Source organism: Ambystoma mexicanum, chromosome 1q (genome assembly GCF_040938575.1).
Source record: "Ambystoma mexicanum isolate Mex_15411 chromosome 1q, UKY_AmexF1_1, whole genome shotgun sequence".
Classification (NCBI taxonomy): Eukaryota; Metazoa; Chordata; class Amphibia; order Caudata; family Ambystomatidae; genus Ambystoma; species Ambystoma mexicanum.
Window position 1 is genome coordinate 809,311,855 of NC_090922.1, and position 15,648 is coordinate 809,327,502.

At 47.3% G+C, this 15,648-nt stretch overlaps 1 protein-coding gene across 3 annotated transcripts in view; it reads right to left on the bottom strand.

Moving 5' to 3' along the window:
* NPL (N-acetylneuraminate pyruvate lyase) overlaps positions 1–15,648 on the bottom strand; it is a 643,702-nt gene that overhangs the window by 74,999 nt on the left and 553,055 nt on the right. For all 3 annotated transcript variants that reach the window (XM_069641412.1, XM_069641411.1, XM_069641413.1), the window contains one exon: positions 7,502–7,548. In XM_069641412.1, coding sequence (XP_069497513.1) covers positions 7,502–7,548 — 47 coding nt within the window. The remainder of the gene's footprint in view (positions 1–7,501; positions 7,549–15,648) is intronic.

Consider the following 15,648-nt stretch of genomic DNA (forward strand, 5'->3'; position numbering starts at 1 on the left):
TTCCCCTATTTGACATCTCTTAACAGGAGAGTTGCACCCAGTTTGCTTTAATTCAAATGTTCGGTATTCAAAATGTTCATTATTTCACAGCAGTCTCCTTCAGAGCACCCCGGGGGCCACCTGCATTAGGCCAATTCGCTGGTATGTCCTGGCGTCTCCTGACTCGCCGGGAATGTTTCTTTGTTCGTCGGGACCTCCTCTGCGTTTGGCAGTTCCTCTCAGTCTGCCACTGCTCGCGCTGACTGTCAATGGAGCTTTCACAGCTGCGTACGCTCTCCAGTGAAAACCTTCCACCGGAGCACGTCAAAGGACACAGAGCTTCTCTCTCCCTCGGGGTAGCTGGCTTCAATACCGCTTCCTGCTTTGCGTCCTCTGCATAAACCAGTATTCCCGACCTCTGCGACGTTTTCTGCACTTCGGCAACTCCAGCTTTTGCTTCTCTCTGCAACTCCTTCATAACACCTGAATGGCCTTTAAATGTTTAAAGGTCCCGCTCAGGTGTGGATCATTACAACAACTAGACCGTTCATCACAGTTTAGTAACTCTTCCCCGTCTTGGTACTAAGAGCATTATGGGACTTGAAGTCCATAATGTTATTTGTTTTAAGAACAAAATCAATTTTGCAATAAGCCATTAAGACTGTATGATCATTAGGAAAATTGTTCAGAAGGTTCTCCCATTCCCCGTGATTCTCCTGCATTATACCACCCCAGATCAGGATCAGGTAGCAGCTGCCTTTCACTGGCCACATAAGAAGAGGTTTAGGTCAGGGTTTTGGCATAATCACCTCAGTTTCATCACAAAAATGAGACCAGTTTACAACGAATCTCGACACTTGTCCAGAGGAACCCTTAAGGGTGCATATCTCAAATAATCACCCTCCACAGAACCCAGAGGCAAGAATTCATGGAGGCAGTTTCAACCAAATGGAAGAATGAAGGACCTTGCCAGAAGCAGCACTAAACTGCTTGGAAAATGGTCCCTGAGAGAAAGGCTCGACTCAACACCAAAATGGAGTCAGCTGCATGACACAGGAAGCCTGGTCTAGACTTCTTACAACAATAAATCCCAACTGTGATGTGCCCAACCATTGCTTGCAGCCAATATGGCCAGATGAGGGAACAAATGACGGCACTGGTGGAATAAATGGTGGGAAACTCCTCCAATAGGATGGTAGATCTGCTTTTTCAAGAGCAAGAGAGAATAGGGGCAGGACAAAGCCTTAAAGCACCACTGCAAAAAGGGGCTGGCCAAAGGCAGCCCACCAATTACTAGAGAGGGTTGGGAAGAACGAGTCAGGTGGCCAACCATTCTGGTTGGCCAGCAAGACAGTCACTCAGCACAGACCACCCCCACACAAAGTCTGAGGTACAGCCCAGGGACGTACACTGGTCTAAACCAGTCGAATCAATAAGGAGGCTGACCTGTGAGCTCACAAAGGACTCACATGGTCAGAACAGCCGTTTTAGGCTGACCATGTGGTGCCCAAGAACAAAGGAAGCCCTAAAATATGGCAGAAAGCAGGATTTAAAAATGAATACATGTTGATACGCCAATGGCTACCAAAAATGCACATTGGGCTGCTAATGAAGAGAAAACAGCTTGCGCCCCTGGTGAAGCCAAAACTAAAGTACAGCTGCCACAAATGTATGCCCTAAAACCAATGTAGGGTTATATAACACATCTTAACACATGATATGATGAAAAACATCTTTATGTTGGTTCATTATTGTGAACAAAACGTTGACTAAACTCATCTAGGTTAGAACCTGTGAACCGCGGATTACACACGGACATCTTAAATCGGTTTGTTTGCCAGGGTCGGATTGGGCCAAAGCTATCCTCGCTTTTTTGCAGTTAGTGCGTTTCTGGCAAACGTCATATTTTCAACCAATTCATATTGCTTCCCTGTTGCAAAGGATAATGCAGACAGGGTGGTTAGGGAGCTTTATCATTTTTATGCTTCATCCCCTCTCCTAATGAGACCCCAGCACTTTTTGCTTGACTTCTGGACCTTTTTCTTTCAACCTTGAATGAGTGGAGCCTTTTTCCACTCATTCTTTCTTGTGGACTCTGTCTTTTGGAACTCTATTCTTTGTATTCTACCTGTGCTATGAAGTCTTTCTGCTCCATAGCTCTTAAAGGCATCAAGGTGTTTTGCTACTGCAGCACACAGCTCCTTATGGACAGTGTTGCTGGGAACCCTTGGGGCCCTCCTTTAAGATTATTTTTTAATATCCCCAAGTTCTTAGGGTTAGAGAGATACCTAGTATCTCTCCCAAAACATTATAGACTAAGAGATTGGCACACACCACCTTAAGTGGAGTGCCAAAGGGATAGCTAGCATCCCCCTCATCTCTGCTCCTGTGACTTTTTAGTCACATAGACAATCACCTAGTTATGGCTGGTGGCAGTGGACGTGTTCTACCAACTATTGTGTATTTTTGGTAGCACAAGCTATGTCCATAGCCTCAGTAGTGCACAATAGAGGCACCCGAGCACCAACTTGGGACCCTCCTTTTTTCGCCATTACTAGCATGGTTTCCCTTTGTCTGCCCTTCTTCTACCATTCTGGGAGGGGGAGGACTGTGTGTCTCTTTTGCCTTTGGCGGGAACCCTCGAGTATCCCCGCCTAGGCTTCAGAGTGTCTGGGCAGGCAGGAAGTAGGGCAGGAGTTTTCTACCCCCCTGTCTTTTGGGAGCTGGATCTATTCAGGCACTCTGGCAGACACAGGGGGTCTGGCTGTCCTGATTGGACAGCCAAACACCCCTTTCTGTAAAATGCTCAGAGAGATTGCAGAGGAGTGTGTGCTGGAAATGTATATAAGGTGAGGCTTCTGGAGTGAAAAGGAAGTCGACCACAGGAAGCTGAAGCAATCAAAGAAGACGACGACCAGAGAGGCCTGCAGACCCTTTGTAACACCGTGAAGTGACCACTGCTGTCCTGACCCCGTTTTCTGTGCGACAGAGGAGCTCCGAAGATGGAGACTCCTTCCCTTTGGCTGGTGGGAACAACCAGTACCATGACAAACTTTGAAACAAGCCTTCTCCTGAGGTCCTAGGTGTTTCCAGAGCTGCAAAACCCCAATATCAGGAGACCTGCTGCCCATTTTGAGTGCATTGTCGTGGAAAGGGCGAATCCGTCCAAATCTTTGCTGAAACCGTGAGGACACCCCATAGATCCAATCCAACTCGCCCAGATCCCCTCATCAGATTGTGGGGCTGCAGGAAGCGAATAAGATTGACCAGGCAATCTGTGTCCTTTGTTAGTGCTGCAGAAAAAGCGCCAAAACCGCAAAGTGAACCAAGAAGTTGCTGAAAGTCGTGCTATAGGTCCTCCCTCGAGACTGCTGCTAAGAGATGCTGTCCATTGTCCTGCATCAGACCAAGGAATCCGGAGGTCGGGTCCAGCGATGCAACATCGCGGAGCATCCAGCGCAAACATTTTCTTCTAACCTAAGGTACGGTGAGGAAAAAAGGTATTGCTTACCTGATTCCAAGAAGTCGCTCCAGAGCGCTGGAGTGCACGTAGAGGTGTCTACGGCAACCCCTATTGCCTCAGACCCAAGCTGCTGCTTGTGTCCCTTTCTCAAGTCCATTTTAAGGTCTCCCTTGTTAGTTGTTTAATTGCTTTTTCAATAACACTAGACTGGAAGTAATCCACAGGAACTCCTTTTCATTCACTGCTTGTCAAGACTTCAAGCCCTTTACGAACTGCTTTTAGCTAGGGTTGCGTTTTGGGACTTAAAGGACTTACACTGCGACTAACCCATCTCTAGAACCTTGAACCAGGCTCATGGTACACTAATTTACCATTTTCCTCCCTTTAAGTGACTTTATTAAATGTGTTTTCAAAGTAAATGCATTACTGTATAACCTGTTGAAAACCGCATGAGTGCTGTGAAAAACCTGAGGGTATTTCCCCAAGTAGATGTCGGGAATCCCTTATTCAGGTGGCCAAGGAAAAACAGACTCTCTCAAAGTCCAAACTTGGGGAGAGACGAACAGAGGAGGATCATCTGGATAAGGGAACCCACGGTTATGCTTAGGGAAATGCCCCAGGTGAGACACTGTACTATACCGAGGGAAATGAAGAGGAGGATGGAATCCCTGAGGCCTTTGTAGGTTACAATACATCTGCCTCGCCTCCTCCCATTGAATCTTTCCTACCCAGATCCAATGACCCCTCCGTACAGAACCAATCCCCTAAAAACTCCAACCTGCTTGCATCTGAAGATTATTTATCCCATAATCCCTGTTTTCCTGCGTCCTACCCAAACCTTGCTGGACGTTCTTCTCCACGCCCCCCTGATTATGTTCAGCCCTCCCAAACTGCTGAGATAAAATACTACCGTTCCCACAATCCCCTTTGTTTATTTCACAATCTCAGCTATTCCCGTTTGCCCCACAAAACCTACCAATCCCGTCCCTCTGATTATAATGTTCCAAACTCTTAATCAAATGTGCGAGACACTAATTCCCACAAACCCTCCTACTCATTTCATAAAACCTACCCAACCCTTCGGAGATCGCCACAAACCCTAATACGAGGGTTATAATTCCATGCAACACCTATTTCCCTTTCGACCATGTAGGATGCCTGGACACTCTACTATCCTCTTTTTCCGAACCAAACATTTCTTTATATTTTGACAAACAACGGACAAATGCAAAAACTGTTCACCTGACATGTCCCAACCCAAAGGTCAGGCGAAGTCAGGCAATTAACCAAAATCACACACACCAGACAGCTCTTCATCCAGGCCCGGCAGTTCAAGAGGAGGAAAAAGGTGGCGAATATCGAGAGGCTGACTAGAGACACAGCCTTGCCCTTTTTGACACAGACCCGCGAAACCTCTGCAGAGCGAATCATAAAACCGAGGACAATAGCCCAAGTGTGCAGCAACAGATGTCAATGGTACACAGAGCGTGTCAACGATGATAAGCGGGAGTAAGGGAGACTCCTGCTTCCGTGGTACCGGCCTTGACTCCATTTACGAGGAAAGCCCAGCAGTTCATCATAGCCGGTGAGGGGAGAGCCGATAAGAGCCGGGCTGTGGTTAATGAAAGACACAAAGTGGCAAGTTGAACTAGGTTCAAAGAACTGTAAAGGTGTTTAGGGGAGACCAGCTGTAGAGGGAAACGGCACCACGTGGGTGCTACCTTGAGACACTCTGGTTGATCCCCGTTTGAGTGAAACTACAAATCCCAGAAGGCCATAGGAGAGCCAGCAACTTAGGTCAAAGTGGTCATACACGAGGTCAAGCACAATCCCTGTAGTTGAAAGAACTCTAGAGAAAGTAAGGGAAGTGAATCCCGCCTCATGAGAAAGCAAGGGAAGTGAATCCTGCAAATCATTGAAAGCAAAGTGGATGTGAAGTTGGCAAGAGTGAACCCGGAAGAGGGATACTGACAAGAAGGGGGCAAAGTCTAAAGTCCCAAGAAACAGTATGTTGACAAAGGTGAACCCAACCGAGGAATGTCCACAAGAACTGTTTAAAAAGACATTAAGACCTACAAGTGAAAAGACAAGCCATAGTGAACCCAGAGGAAGGAGGCTGAAAGTAAAGAAGGGATCCAAACCCGAACAAGAAAGATCCTGGGGTGAAGCCGTCACCCAAAGTCGAGAAGGCATGGTGAACCCGGTGGAGGGAGCCTGAAGATTTGAGAAGGGTCTGCACCCAGAAGAGGGGGGGACCCAGGGGTGGAAACATATCACCCGAATACAGGGAAGAAACCCTTGTGGAAGAACTTTTAGTTTGATACTTTGGAAGCTATCAGGCCCTCGGAACCGGGAGGCAAAACCACTGAAGGCCTCGATACTGATAGGAACTGGTTTTGAAGGGTCCGAGCCCGAACGAGGGAGATCCAGGGTTGAAGCCATCACCCAAAGAAAACATGAAAAGGAACTTGGTGTTTGTTTTGTTATTGACTACGTCTGGCCCTCAAAGGCAAGGGACTTTCAGGAGAAACAAGACTTGGCCATAAACGGTCCTGATAGCTGCAAGTGGAACTGTCGTCTCGTGGTGGTGAAGCTCGAGACTGTACTGTGCTCCAAGATCCACCTTACCCCCTGCTTAAAACGTGGGGAAGGGAGACCCAAGCTACTGTATCCCGACATGTTATTTGTGAACACTTCTTTCTTTCTTGAAAACTATCCCACACACTTTTTGTATTAGTTGTAAGCTTTGGCCGTAGGTTTCGTGGTATAGGCCCTTTTATTTTGGCAACGCCACTAGGACTGCCTTATTTTCATTTGATGGTCGACGATTGCTCCCATTTTAGATTTAGATTAGGTGTTTTTCCAACCCACATACAGTTTAATAAACACCCTTGAACTGTGATCACTTGTGTCTGTCTTTGCTGTTGCCACCATGACTTCCTTACAGTGCGCAATAACCGATAATACAATAACTGTCTTTTCCCTTTCTAACGTTGATACAAATGTAACTGCGAACAGACACAAAAGTGAAAGTGCCCTTGAAGTGTATTAGCAAGTATTCCTAAGTGTTCTACTATAAACGTCTAAAGTATTTAAAGTGATTCTGGTATAAATATAATAAATACAAACTTTTAAATAACTTATAAGTGTAAGTGCTTATTTCCTGTGCCTGTCTAACTAGATTCAGTGTACTTACCTACAGCTCACCTCTTCATCTTAAAATAAGCCTGACTGCTCTGCCACTCCACCAAGGTCCTGGGTTAGTATAGACTGATACCAAAAGTTGGGATATCTACAAACCACTGGGATAGCTTACTAAATTCTTACTACCATTATGACTTTAGGAAAACTCCCCTAACACATGGCATGCCTGCTTTGAACAGCATCAAGCTTTTACCCTAAACACAAGAGTAAAGGATCACATGGCATACCCAGAGATCCCGGAATATTTCTTGAATGTTTTTCAGAAATGCCTGTAACAGCTATAATATTCGTCACAATTTCTTTGGAAACATGTACAGTCCAATTTACTATTTGGCTACATAAAAAGAAGAAGAAAAGTATGTGGTGAAAACTCGCTGGACTCGCCTCTTGTGAGATTGGGAGGAAGGACATACCAGTCACAACTTTGTTTAGTATTTACAGCCCACCACTTTCCATTTTCACCAGCTGTCACAGAGTCCCAACTTCCCAAATGCTGAGCATGGACTTGAAAAAACTGTCTGCAGATGCCTTGCAGTAGACTGCCCCAGAATGATCTGCCAAGTGGAGTCTGCCACTCTAACAGTAATCCATGGAACTGGATCTGTGCATAAGGAAGTCGCCCATCACATACATGGTATGGTCCACGTGCAGGAGTGGGCATTTGAAGCAGCAAGAATCCCCTGCCTGGGACTCTAAAACACAAGACACCAGCAACAAGTCCGTGCTACGTAAATACACATGTTTGGAAGTGCCAGAAAAAAAAAGTGAAAAGAAACCGCTCCATAGCTAATGGCTGGTTTTTCCACCAAGAACATATTCAATCACTGACCTCAGACTGATACGACTATGCCTTACCTTCCGACAGCTCCATTTGCTCCCATCACCATCGCACTGAGAAGTTGCTAAATAGGGAAAGAAACATTTTTTAGTTTAATACTAAGCCACTTTTTTGCATGTAACATAAGTTTAGGAATTGCCCCCCCGGCCCCCAGTCACCATTCTGAATGCATTCAGCCATCTGAAGAGGTAACAGACCCCTAAGACATGGAGGTAATAAAATAAGGCCAGTATAAAGGTTTGGTTAGTTCTTTCTAATAGTGCTTGTTGGGGGCTCAAGCAAAGCTGTGCCTCAGAAGCGGTACTGCAGAGTCCATGAGCAACTTGCAAGCTTGACCTGAGCTTAGTGCCAAGGTGCAATCAAACATAATACTGCATCAAAGACTAACACCCAATCCTCGAAAATGGGGCACCCAAGAATCGCGCTGAGGACGCGCTCTTTAAGATGCCTCCATTTTGAAAATGCTATACTCAACACACTCTTCATAGACGCACAATATTGCTACTGCAAACTAATATCACCATTTCATTGGAACCAAATTCCTCATAGTACAAGTGAGTTTTCGACAGGGGTATGTATAATCAGTAATAGATTTTAATTCATACAAATATATCATCATTTTCATACAAAAACAGTAAATCACATCAATTATAAAAGATATCATATAGACATTACGACAAACTCTGAAAGTGCCAGTGCTTTACATTAAAAAAAACTAAGATACATAGAGCCGAAGCGGTGAAGGTGCAATCACTCGAATGGCACACTCCCACCCCACGGACAAACGACTTGACCACAGGCCAACTAGTGTGCAAAAAGATGTTTCGCGACTTTAGTATATTATGTATATGTATATATATATATATCTCATATCATATATCAGGCATCAATGAGTCAAGAATCACACACAACTCTAATGGCTCCAATGGTGCTACCACTAGTTTGAAGGACTACTTAATTTTTCGGCTTCCTCAGGGCCAACGCACTCCACACGGTGCTCGAGGTCTGCGTATAACCATTTGCCGCCCCTCTATCTTGTTCCATATTTCATCAATGCTCATTTAGAAAAGGTGTCTTCCTCACAACCAACGTTCCGCAAATTTTCAGTTGACCAAGCACGTTCACCACGCGCCCAATAATTGCAATTCTTGCGTGTATTTTCCACGTTTATTCTTTTTCAACAGCTTGCAGTGGTTATGACACTGTTCATTCACCATATCGTAAGTTCCTAGACAGCCCAATACTCGTGCATGTCGGTGGCAAACTAACTTAGTAAACTCGAAAGTACAGGGATGAAAGCAACAACTGCTCCTCCTACAGCAGCGTGAGTTTTGAAAATGCACAGGTCACGAAATTCCCCAAAGGTGACATGCACATTTGCAGGGGGCTGGGCTGCAGCAAGACTGATGCACTGGCCAGCCTTCTTGCATACATTAGTGTCGGGAGTGTGCTACCAACACAAAATGGGTTACTGGCTCCCAGCGACTAGGTGGGTGCTGGGAGTGCAATTCACAGTGGTAAAATTGTCTTTGTCATGCCATTCTAAAATGTTACCAAAATCCCTGTTTCGCAATAGAAACACAAATGGAACAGCAGTGATTCACTTACAAAAATGCGTGACAGGATCAGAAATGTCATATTGCACACCCCTGTGTCGGATTTCATATAAGTGCAGCGGAATGTGGTTATGTCTGCACATTTTAAAGCGCATTCATTTGTGAATATGGGATGCACTTTAACATGTACAAAAATGCTCTCAGAGTTGTGCAAATGTGCAAAGAGGGGGCAAGAGAGTATCTGAATTTGCACATCTGTGAGTCACACCTCTTTGAGAATGTGGCCCATCTATTATGACACAAAAAAATGTTGTAGCGTATGTGACGAAATGACTTCTGCCCCGCAGGGGTACAAGGGTGAACTAAAGTGCCTACTCAGCCCTCAGAATGCTACAAAACGAGAGTGATCCCAATCATAAAGGTAAAACAGGCACAGTTGAGATATATTACACCTTCGCCTTTTGTGGTAATGTGGGCTGAGGGAAGACTATACTCTCAAGAGGGCTGTGAATGTGATTCAGTAGCAACCCAAACAGCAAAGCAGAACAGTCTAAAATACACAGAATGTCCAATCAAGGTTCCATACATATGTATGGGATACATTACTCACTGTAATCGTATTTCTGATGCTTGTATCTGCTTAGATTCACATGCTGTGCATAGGCCGACATCTAGTGGAAGCTGCAGAGTATTACAGTTTGTTTTTCGAAACTCCAAAATGGGCGTCGACACAGGGCGTGCCAGTAATACTATCCCTAGTGGGACGTCCACTGTACCCATGATCCCTCACGCGTGTAGGACCCTCAGATTGTTTTTTTCCGCCATACTTGACGGAAGCATTCCGCGGAGTTCCCTGGCTTTCAGCCATATTTTGCTAAAAATCAATAATATTTCCCCGTTTCTTCCACTCCCACGTGAAATCATCGAGTTTCGAAGTTCGACGCCGGCCCGGAGAAGAAACAATAGTCAAGAGCTGCATGACGGACACTGTACCCAAGATCCCTCACGCGTCTAGGATCCTCAGATTGTATTTTTTCTGACATGAGGTAGCATGAGGAGTAGCGCGAGTACAGATAATCCAAGCAGATAGACAGAAAGGTAAGACTACAAGCAATCATGCGCCTTCTCTCGGAGGGGAGGAAGGGTGGGTCGCATGTGAATCTAAGCAGATACAAGCATCAGAAATACGATTAGGGTGAGTAATGTATCCCTTCTGAGGCTTGTGGAATCTGCTTAGATCACATGCTGTGCATAGATTAGCGAGCAGTACCAGAAGAAGGAGGTGGGATGTGAGAAGGGTCATGAGCAAATAAGTGTCTTAGAACCGCTTGTCCCACTTGTGTATCTGCCTTGGAATGGGTGTCAATGCAGAAATGCTGAGTAAAAGTGTGAATAGAGCTCCAAGTAGCTGCTTTGCAAATGGTGTCAAGGGGTACATTTGCAATGAAAGCCAGAGTGGCCCCAATGCCTCTAGTAGAGTGGGCCCTTGGCGTAAAAGGCAGAGTATTTTCATAGAGTGAGTAACACAGCTGGATACAGTTAATAATCCACTTCGAGATGGCACCTTTAGAGACGCGATCCCCCTCTCTGCCTGTAGCTACGGAGACAAACAGTTGATCTGTTTTCCTTAGCGGTCTGGTTTTATTTACATAGTAGAGGACCGCCCTGCGCACATCTAGGGTGTGTAGTTTCACCTCAGCCGAGCTTTGCGGGTTCTGGAAGAAAGCCGGAAGCTCGATGGACTGGTTTACATGGAATTTTGATATATATTTAGGTGAGAACCTAGGGTGTGTGCGTAAAACCAGTTTGTCTTTATGGATGGTAAAGAAGGGATCCTGCACTGACAGAGCCTGAATTTCACTGACCCTTCTTATAGAAGTAATAGCTACTAAGAAGGCCGTTTTATAAGTCAGGTGTTTGAGACTGCTTTTATGCATGGGTTCGAAAGGGTGGCCCATGAGCTTGGCTAGCACACATTAAGGTCCCACCCTGGTGGTGGGTTTGAAATAGGAGGGTGAAGTCTCTTTACTCCTTCCATGAAGGCTTTAACTACTGGTACTTTCCACCACGAAACCTTGCTATGGGAAGTGGTGTAAGCCGAGAGGGCTGCCAGGTGTACTTTCAGTGAGTTAAAAACCAATCCTGCATCTAGCAGGTGGAGCATGTATGTAACAATAGTGGAAGGAGTGCAATCAACTGGGTTGATTTGTCTACTCTGGCACCAGATAACGAACCTCTTCCACTTGTCAAAGTAACAGTGCCTTGTGTTTGGTTTCCTAGATTCCTTTAGGATGTCCATACACCTCTGTGGTAAATTGAGGTGTCCAAACTCTATGACCTCAGGAGCCATGCTGCCAGGTTCATTGAGTTGGGTTGCTGGTGCACTGTTTGACCTTGGTGCTGGGACAGTAGGTTGTACCAGGCTGGAAGTTTGATGGGCTCGCACACCGCCATCCTGCGTAGGTGTGGGAACCACGGTTGTCTTGCCCACATGGGAGCAACTAGGACGAGCGTCATCGACTCCCTGTTCATCTTGTTCACCACTTTCCGGATGAGAGGAGTTGGTGGAAAAGCGTACGCAAACATCCCTGACCAGTTCATCCACAGGGCGTTCCCCTGGGAGTCTGGTTGGGGGAACCTGGATGCAAATCCTGGGCATTGTCTGTTTTCGCTTGTGGCGAATAAGTCTATAGTGGGGAAACCCCACTGAGAGAAGAGATCTTCTACGACCTCTCTGTGAAGAACCCATTCGTGTTCCTCTGGGAGGGAGTCTCTGCTCAGAGCATCGGCTAGGGAGTTGAGCTCCCCATGAACATGTTGTGATGACAGGAAGATGTTCCGTCTGAGTGCCCATATCCAGATTTTCTGGGCAAGCTTGGACAGATTTGGCGAGCGAGTGTTCAGGTAGAACATGGCTGTAGTGCTGTCCGTCCGGATTTGCACTGACAGGTTTAGTAGGTGGGGCTCGAACACCTGAAACGCTCTGAATACTGCCAGAAGCTCTAGCAGGTTGATGTGGTTCTTGGCCACTGAGTGAGACCAGAGACCCTGAGCTGTGTGGTGGAGATGGTGAGCTCCCCACCCCGTCAGACATGCATCTGTAGTGACTACTGCCTGTACTTCGGGATCGTAAAAGGGTTTCCCCTTTGCGAGATTCTCTCTTGTCCACCAGTGAAGGCTTTGTACCAGTGTTGGCGAAACGACCACTAGATCGTCCCACTGACCACTTGCCTGAGACCACTGTTTCGCCAACCATTCCTGCATGGGACGCATGCGCGCGTGGGGGACCAGGTAAATGCATGACGCCATCATGCCCAGTAAGCGCATTGCTTTGCGTACCGTTATTTGTTGACCGGACTGATAATGCGGAATTTGCAGTAGTATATTCCGAATTCTTTCTTCTGAAGGAAAGGTCAACCCCTCCTGGGTGTCCAGGATTGCTCCTAGGAATTGTTTGGAGGTGCTTGGCACCAGGCTTAACTTCTTCTCGTTGATTGAGAAGCCTAACTCGTGTAGGAGGTCGATAGTCCTTTGAATGTTTGTCCTGCAAATTCCTGGGGTTTCCCCCGTTATGAGCCAGTCGTCCAGATAAGAGTACACTGGGATTGCCTTCCTGCGTAGGTGTGCAGCCGCCACCGCCAGTACCTTGGTGAATACCCTTGGTGCTGAAGCTATCCCGAAGGGCAGTACCTTGAATTGGTAGTGGCGACTGTCCACCTTGAAGCGCAAGTACTTTCTGTGCGCTGGGAACATGGAAATATGAAAATAAGCATCTTTCATATCCAAGGTTGCCATGTAATCCCCCTTTTTTAGGAGGGGGATTACCTCTTGTAGCGTGGTCATACGAAATTTTTGGGGCTTGACATACTTGTTGGCAGGCCGTAAGTCCAATACTGGGCGCATTGTCAAGTCTTTCTTTGGCACAAGAAAGTAAGTTGAATAAATACCCTTGTTTACCTGGTGTCCCGGGACGAGTTCTATCGCGTCCTTTTGTAGAAGAATGGCGATCTCCTCGAGGAGAATCTTCTGATGTTCTAAGGAGTGTACTCTTTGTCGTGGAGGATGGTTCTGGGGACGCTGTAGTAGCTCTATACAATATCCTGTGGATACTGTTGACAGCACCCATCTGTCTGATGTGATCCCTTCCCAAGCCTGGGTAAAGTTTGAAATGCGTCCCCCTACTGGGGTTGCGTGAGAAGGGACCCTGAACTGAGCGTCACTGCTTTGGTGGAGGCGTGCCGCCTCCTTTGCTGGGGCTGCCTCTGCCTTTACCACAATCTCTCCTATTACCTCTGCCGTAACCCTGGGTAGACTGTTGGTTGTTGTTCCACTGTGTACCCTGCCCCTGGGAATAGTTAGATCCTCTCTGGGAATTTTGGCCGCGTGGGCGACGAAAATTACTATTCCCTCTCTGGTTAGGGGGTTTATTGGTTAACTGGCCAAGGGATTTGAGTGTCTCGTATTCGTCCTTGGCATTTTTCAGTGCGTCTTCGAACGCCTTACCAAACAACAGATCGGTTTCCACCGGTTTGTCCAACAATGATGCCTGTGTTTCTGCCTTAAAACCAGACTGCCGTAACCACGCATGTCTCTTGATAACAGTACCTTCTGCTATCAATCTGCCTGCGTTGTCCGCGGCGTCGAAGGTTGCTTTCAAAATGTAACCAGACACGGCTCTGCCCTCTGCGGAAATCCAAGCTAATTGGCCCTTTAACGGTTCAGGAGCAGAGGCTAAGAGAGCCGCGACTTCTTCCCACTGATGGCAGTTGTAGCTGGCCAACAGGGTGGTGGAGTTAGCAATCCTTGCTTGATAGGCGGACGTTGAGGCTACCTTCCTGCCGAAACTATATAGTTTTTTGCTCTCCTTGTCGGGAGGAGCTTCTGACGAAGACAAGGGCGTCCCAGCCCTCTTACGAGTGTTGGTGACAACTAGGGAGTCTGGCTTCAGATTTCCTCTTATATAGAGAGGGTCAGACTGTGCCGCCCTGAAAAGTTTTTCAACCCTGGGATTGACTGCTCTGGTGAGATTTGGGTTCACCAGGGACGGATCTATTCTCCGCTGAATGGATTTAAGGATAGGGATGGTCTGGGCAACAGGCCTCCTTTCTCCCACTAACTCTTCTGCGAAGTCCCTTTCCTCCTGTACACCGTGGGTGTCAATGTGGAAATGTTCTGCTGCGCGAGCGAGAACCTCATTTAGGAGGGGTTGGTTATCGACCGGGGAGTCGGTAACCGGGGCTTCGTTCTCTACCGGGGAATCTACTCTGTATGTTTCCGGGCCATCCTCTTCTTCTTCTGGTCCTCATCATCCCCATAGTAGCCCGTCCCGGTTTGCTCTTCTATTATACCAAATTCTTGGTCTTCACAAAAGGAAGCCTCTCCTTGATACCGTGAGTATGGAGTTGCGTAAGGTTGTACCTCGAAGGGTTCAGATCTCATAGGGGTTTCCAACCAGGCCTTCTTACTCGGGGGGATAGGATCAGTAGAGCCTGAGGGTGTGGCCCCTTGTGGATAATACGGGAGGAAATGTTCTGGATTTTTATCATAAAAATCAGCCAAAGAAGACATTCTTGACATGACCCTATCTATGTCTTCACTGGACCATTTTTTGGAACTGGGAATGACTCTCAGCAAGTCTATGGGATTTATCTTGAGTAGCTTTGCTGGTTGTGGACCTATCAGCAGACCTGGGCTTGTCTGTCTGTTTAGGGGGGGTGGAGTGCTTTATAGGTGTGGAAGAATGTACAGGTATTTTTTTTCTGCTGTTTTCCCCCCCTCCCCGTGCGTAGAAAAATGTTTTCCCTGTCCCTTAGTGGCTCCGGAGTTTCTCGACGCCTGGCGTCGAGGATCGGGAGAGGTGTCCCTGTCCTTCGAGCGTGGGGCCTCGCTGGCTTTAATTGCGGGCTCCGACTCCTGGAGCGCGGCCTGGGGGTGGAAGTCGTCTTCGTCTTCCGACGATCGAACTTCTGTTAGCCTAGGGAGCGAGGCACTCTTGGCAAGAGTGGATGATTGCCTGGAGTCATGCGGCGATCTTGATCGAGAGCGCCCAGAGGACACCGAATCGGACCGTTCTGTCTGTGCCTCTTTCCGAGAACTCGACGTCGTCGAGTCTCGGTTGGACTTAGTGTGTTTAGTGTGTGTGGTATGTGAAGCGCTTGTGTCGCCGGGGGTCTTCCCCATAGCCGCCCTGCCAGACGACCTTCCGAGGTCGGGGACCTGCGCTCGGCTGTCTTTCGACGCCGTAATGCCCTCGCCGTCCGAAAGTACGGCGTCGCTGCCATCGCTGAAGGCGCCCTCCGCTGGCCATGGCCGCCTGCCTGGCGTGGTGGGCCCAACGCTTCGTCGAACGGTCCTTAAGTGTCTTAGGTTTAAACCTACTACACGCTCTGCAGTTCGCTTCAGGGTGGTCCCTCGGCAAGCAGAGATTGCACGTGGCGTGCCTGTCGACCCAAGGGTATTTGCGATTGCACTTGGGGCAGAATTGAAAAGGGGTACCCTCCATACGCACCTTGAGGCAGCGGGCTGTTAAGTGTAGGAAATGTATAAGGTGTACCTATATACAAAGAGTGTAGAGTATGTACCACACCCCACTCTCCCTACTTGCAGGG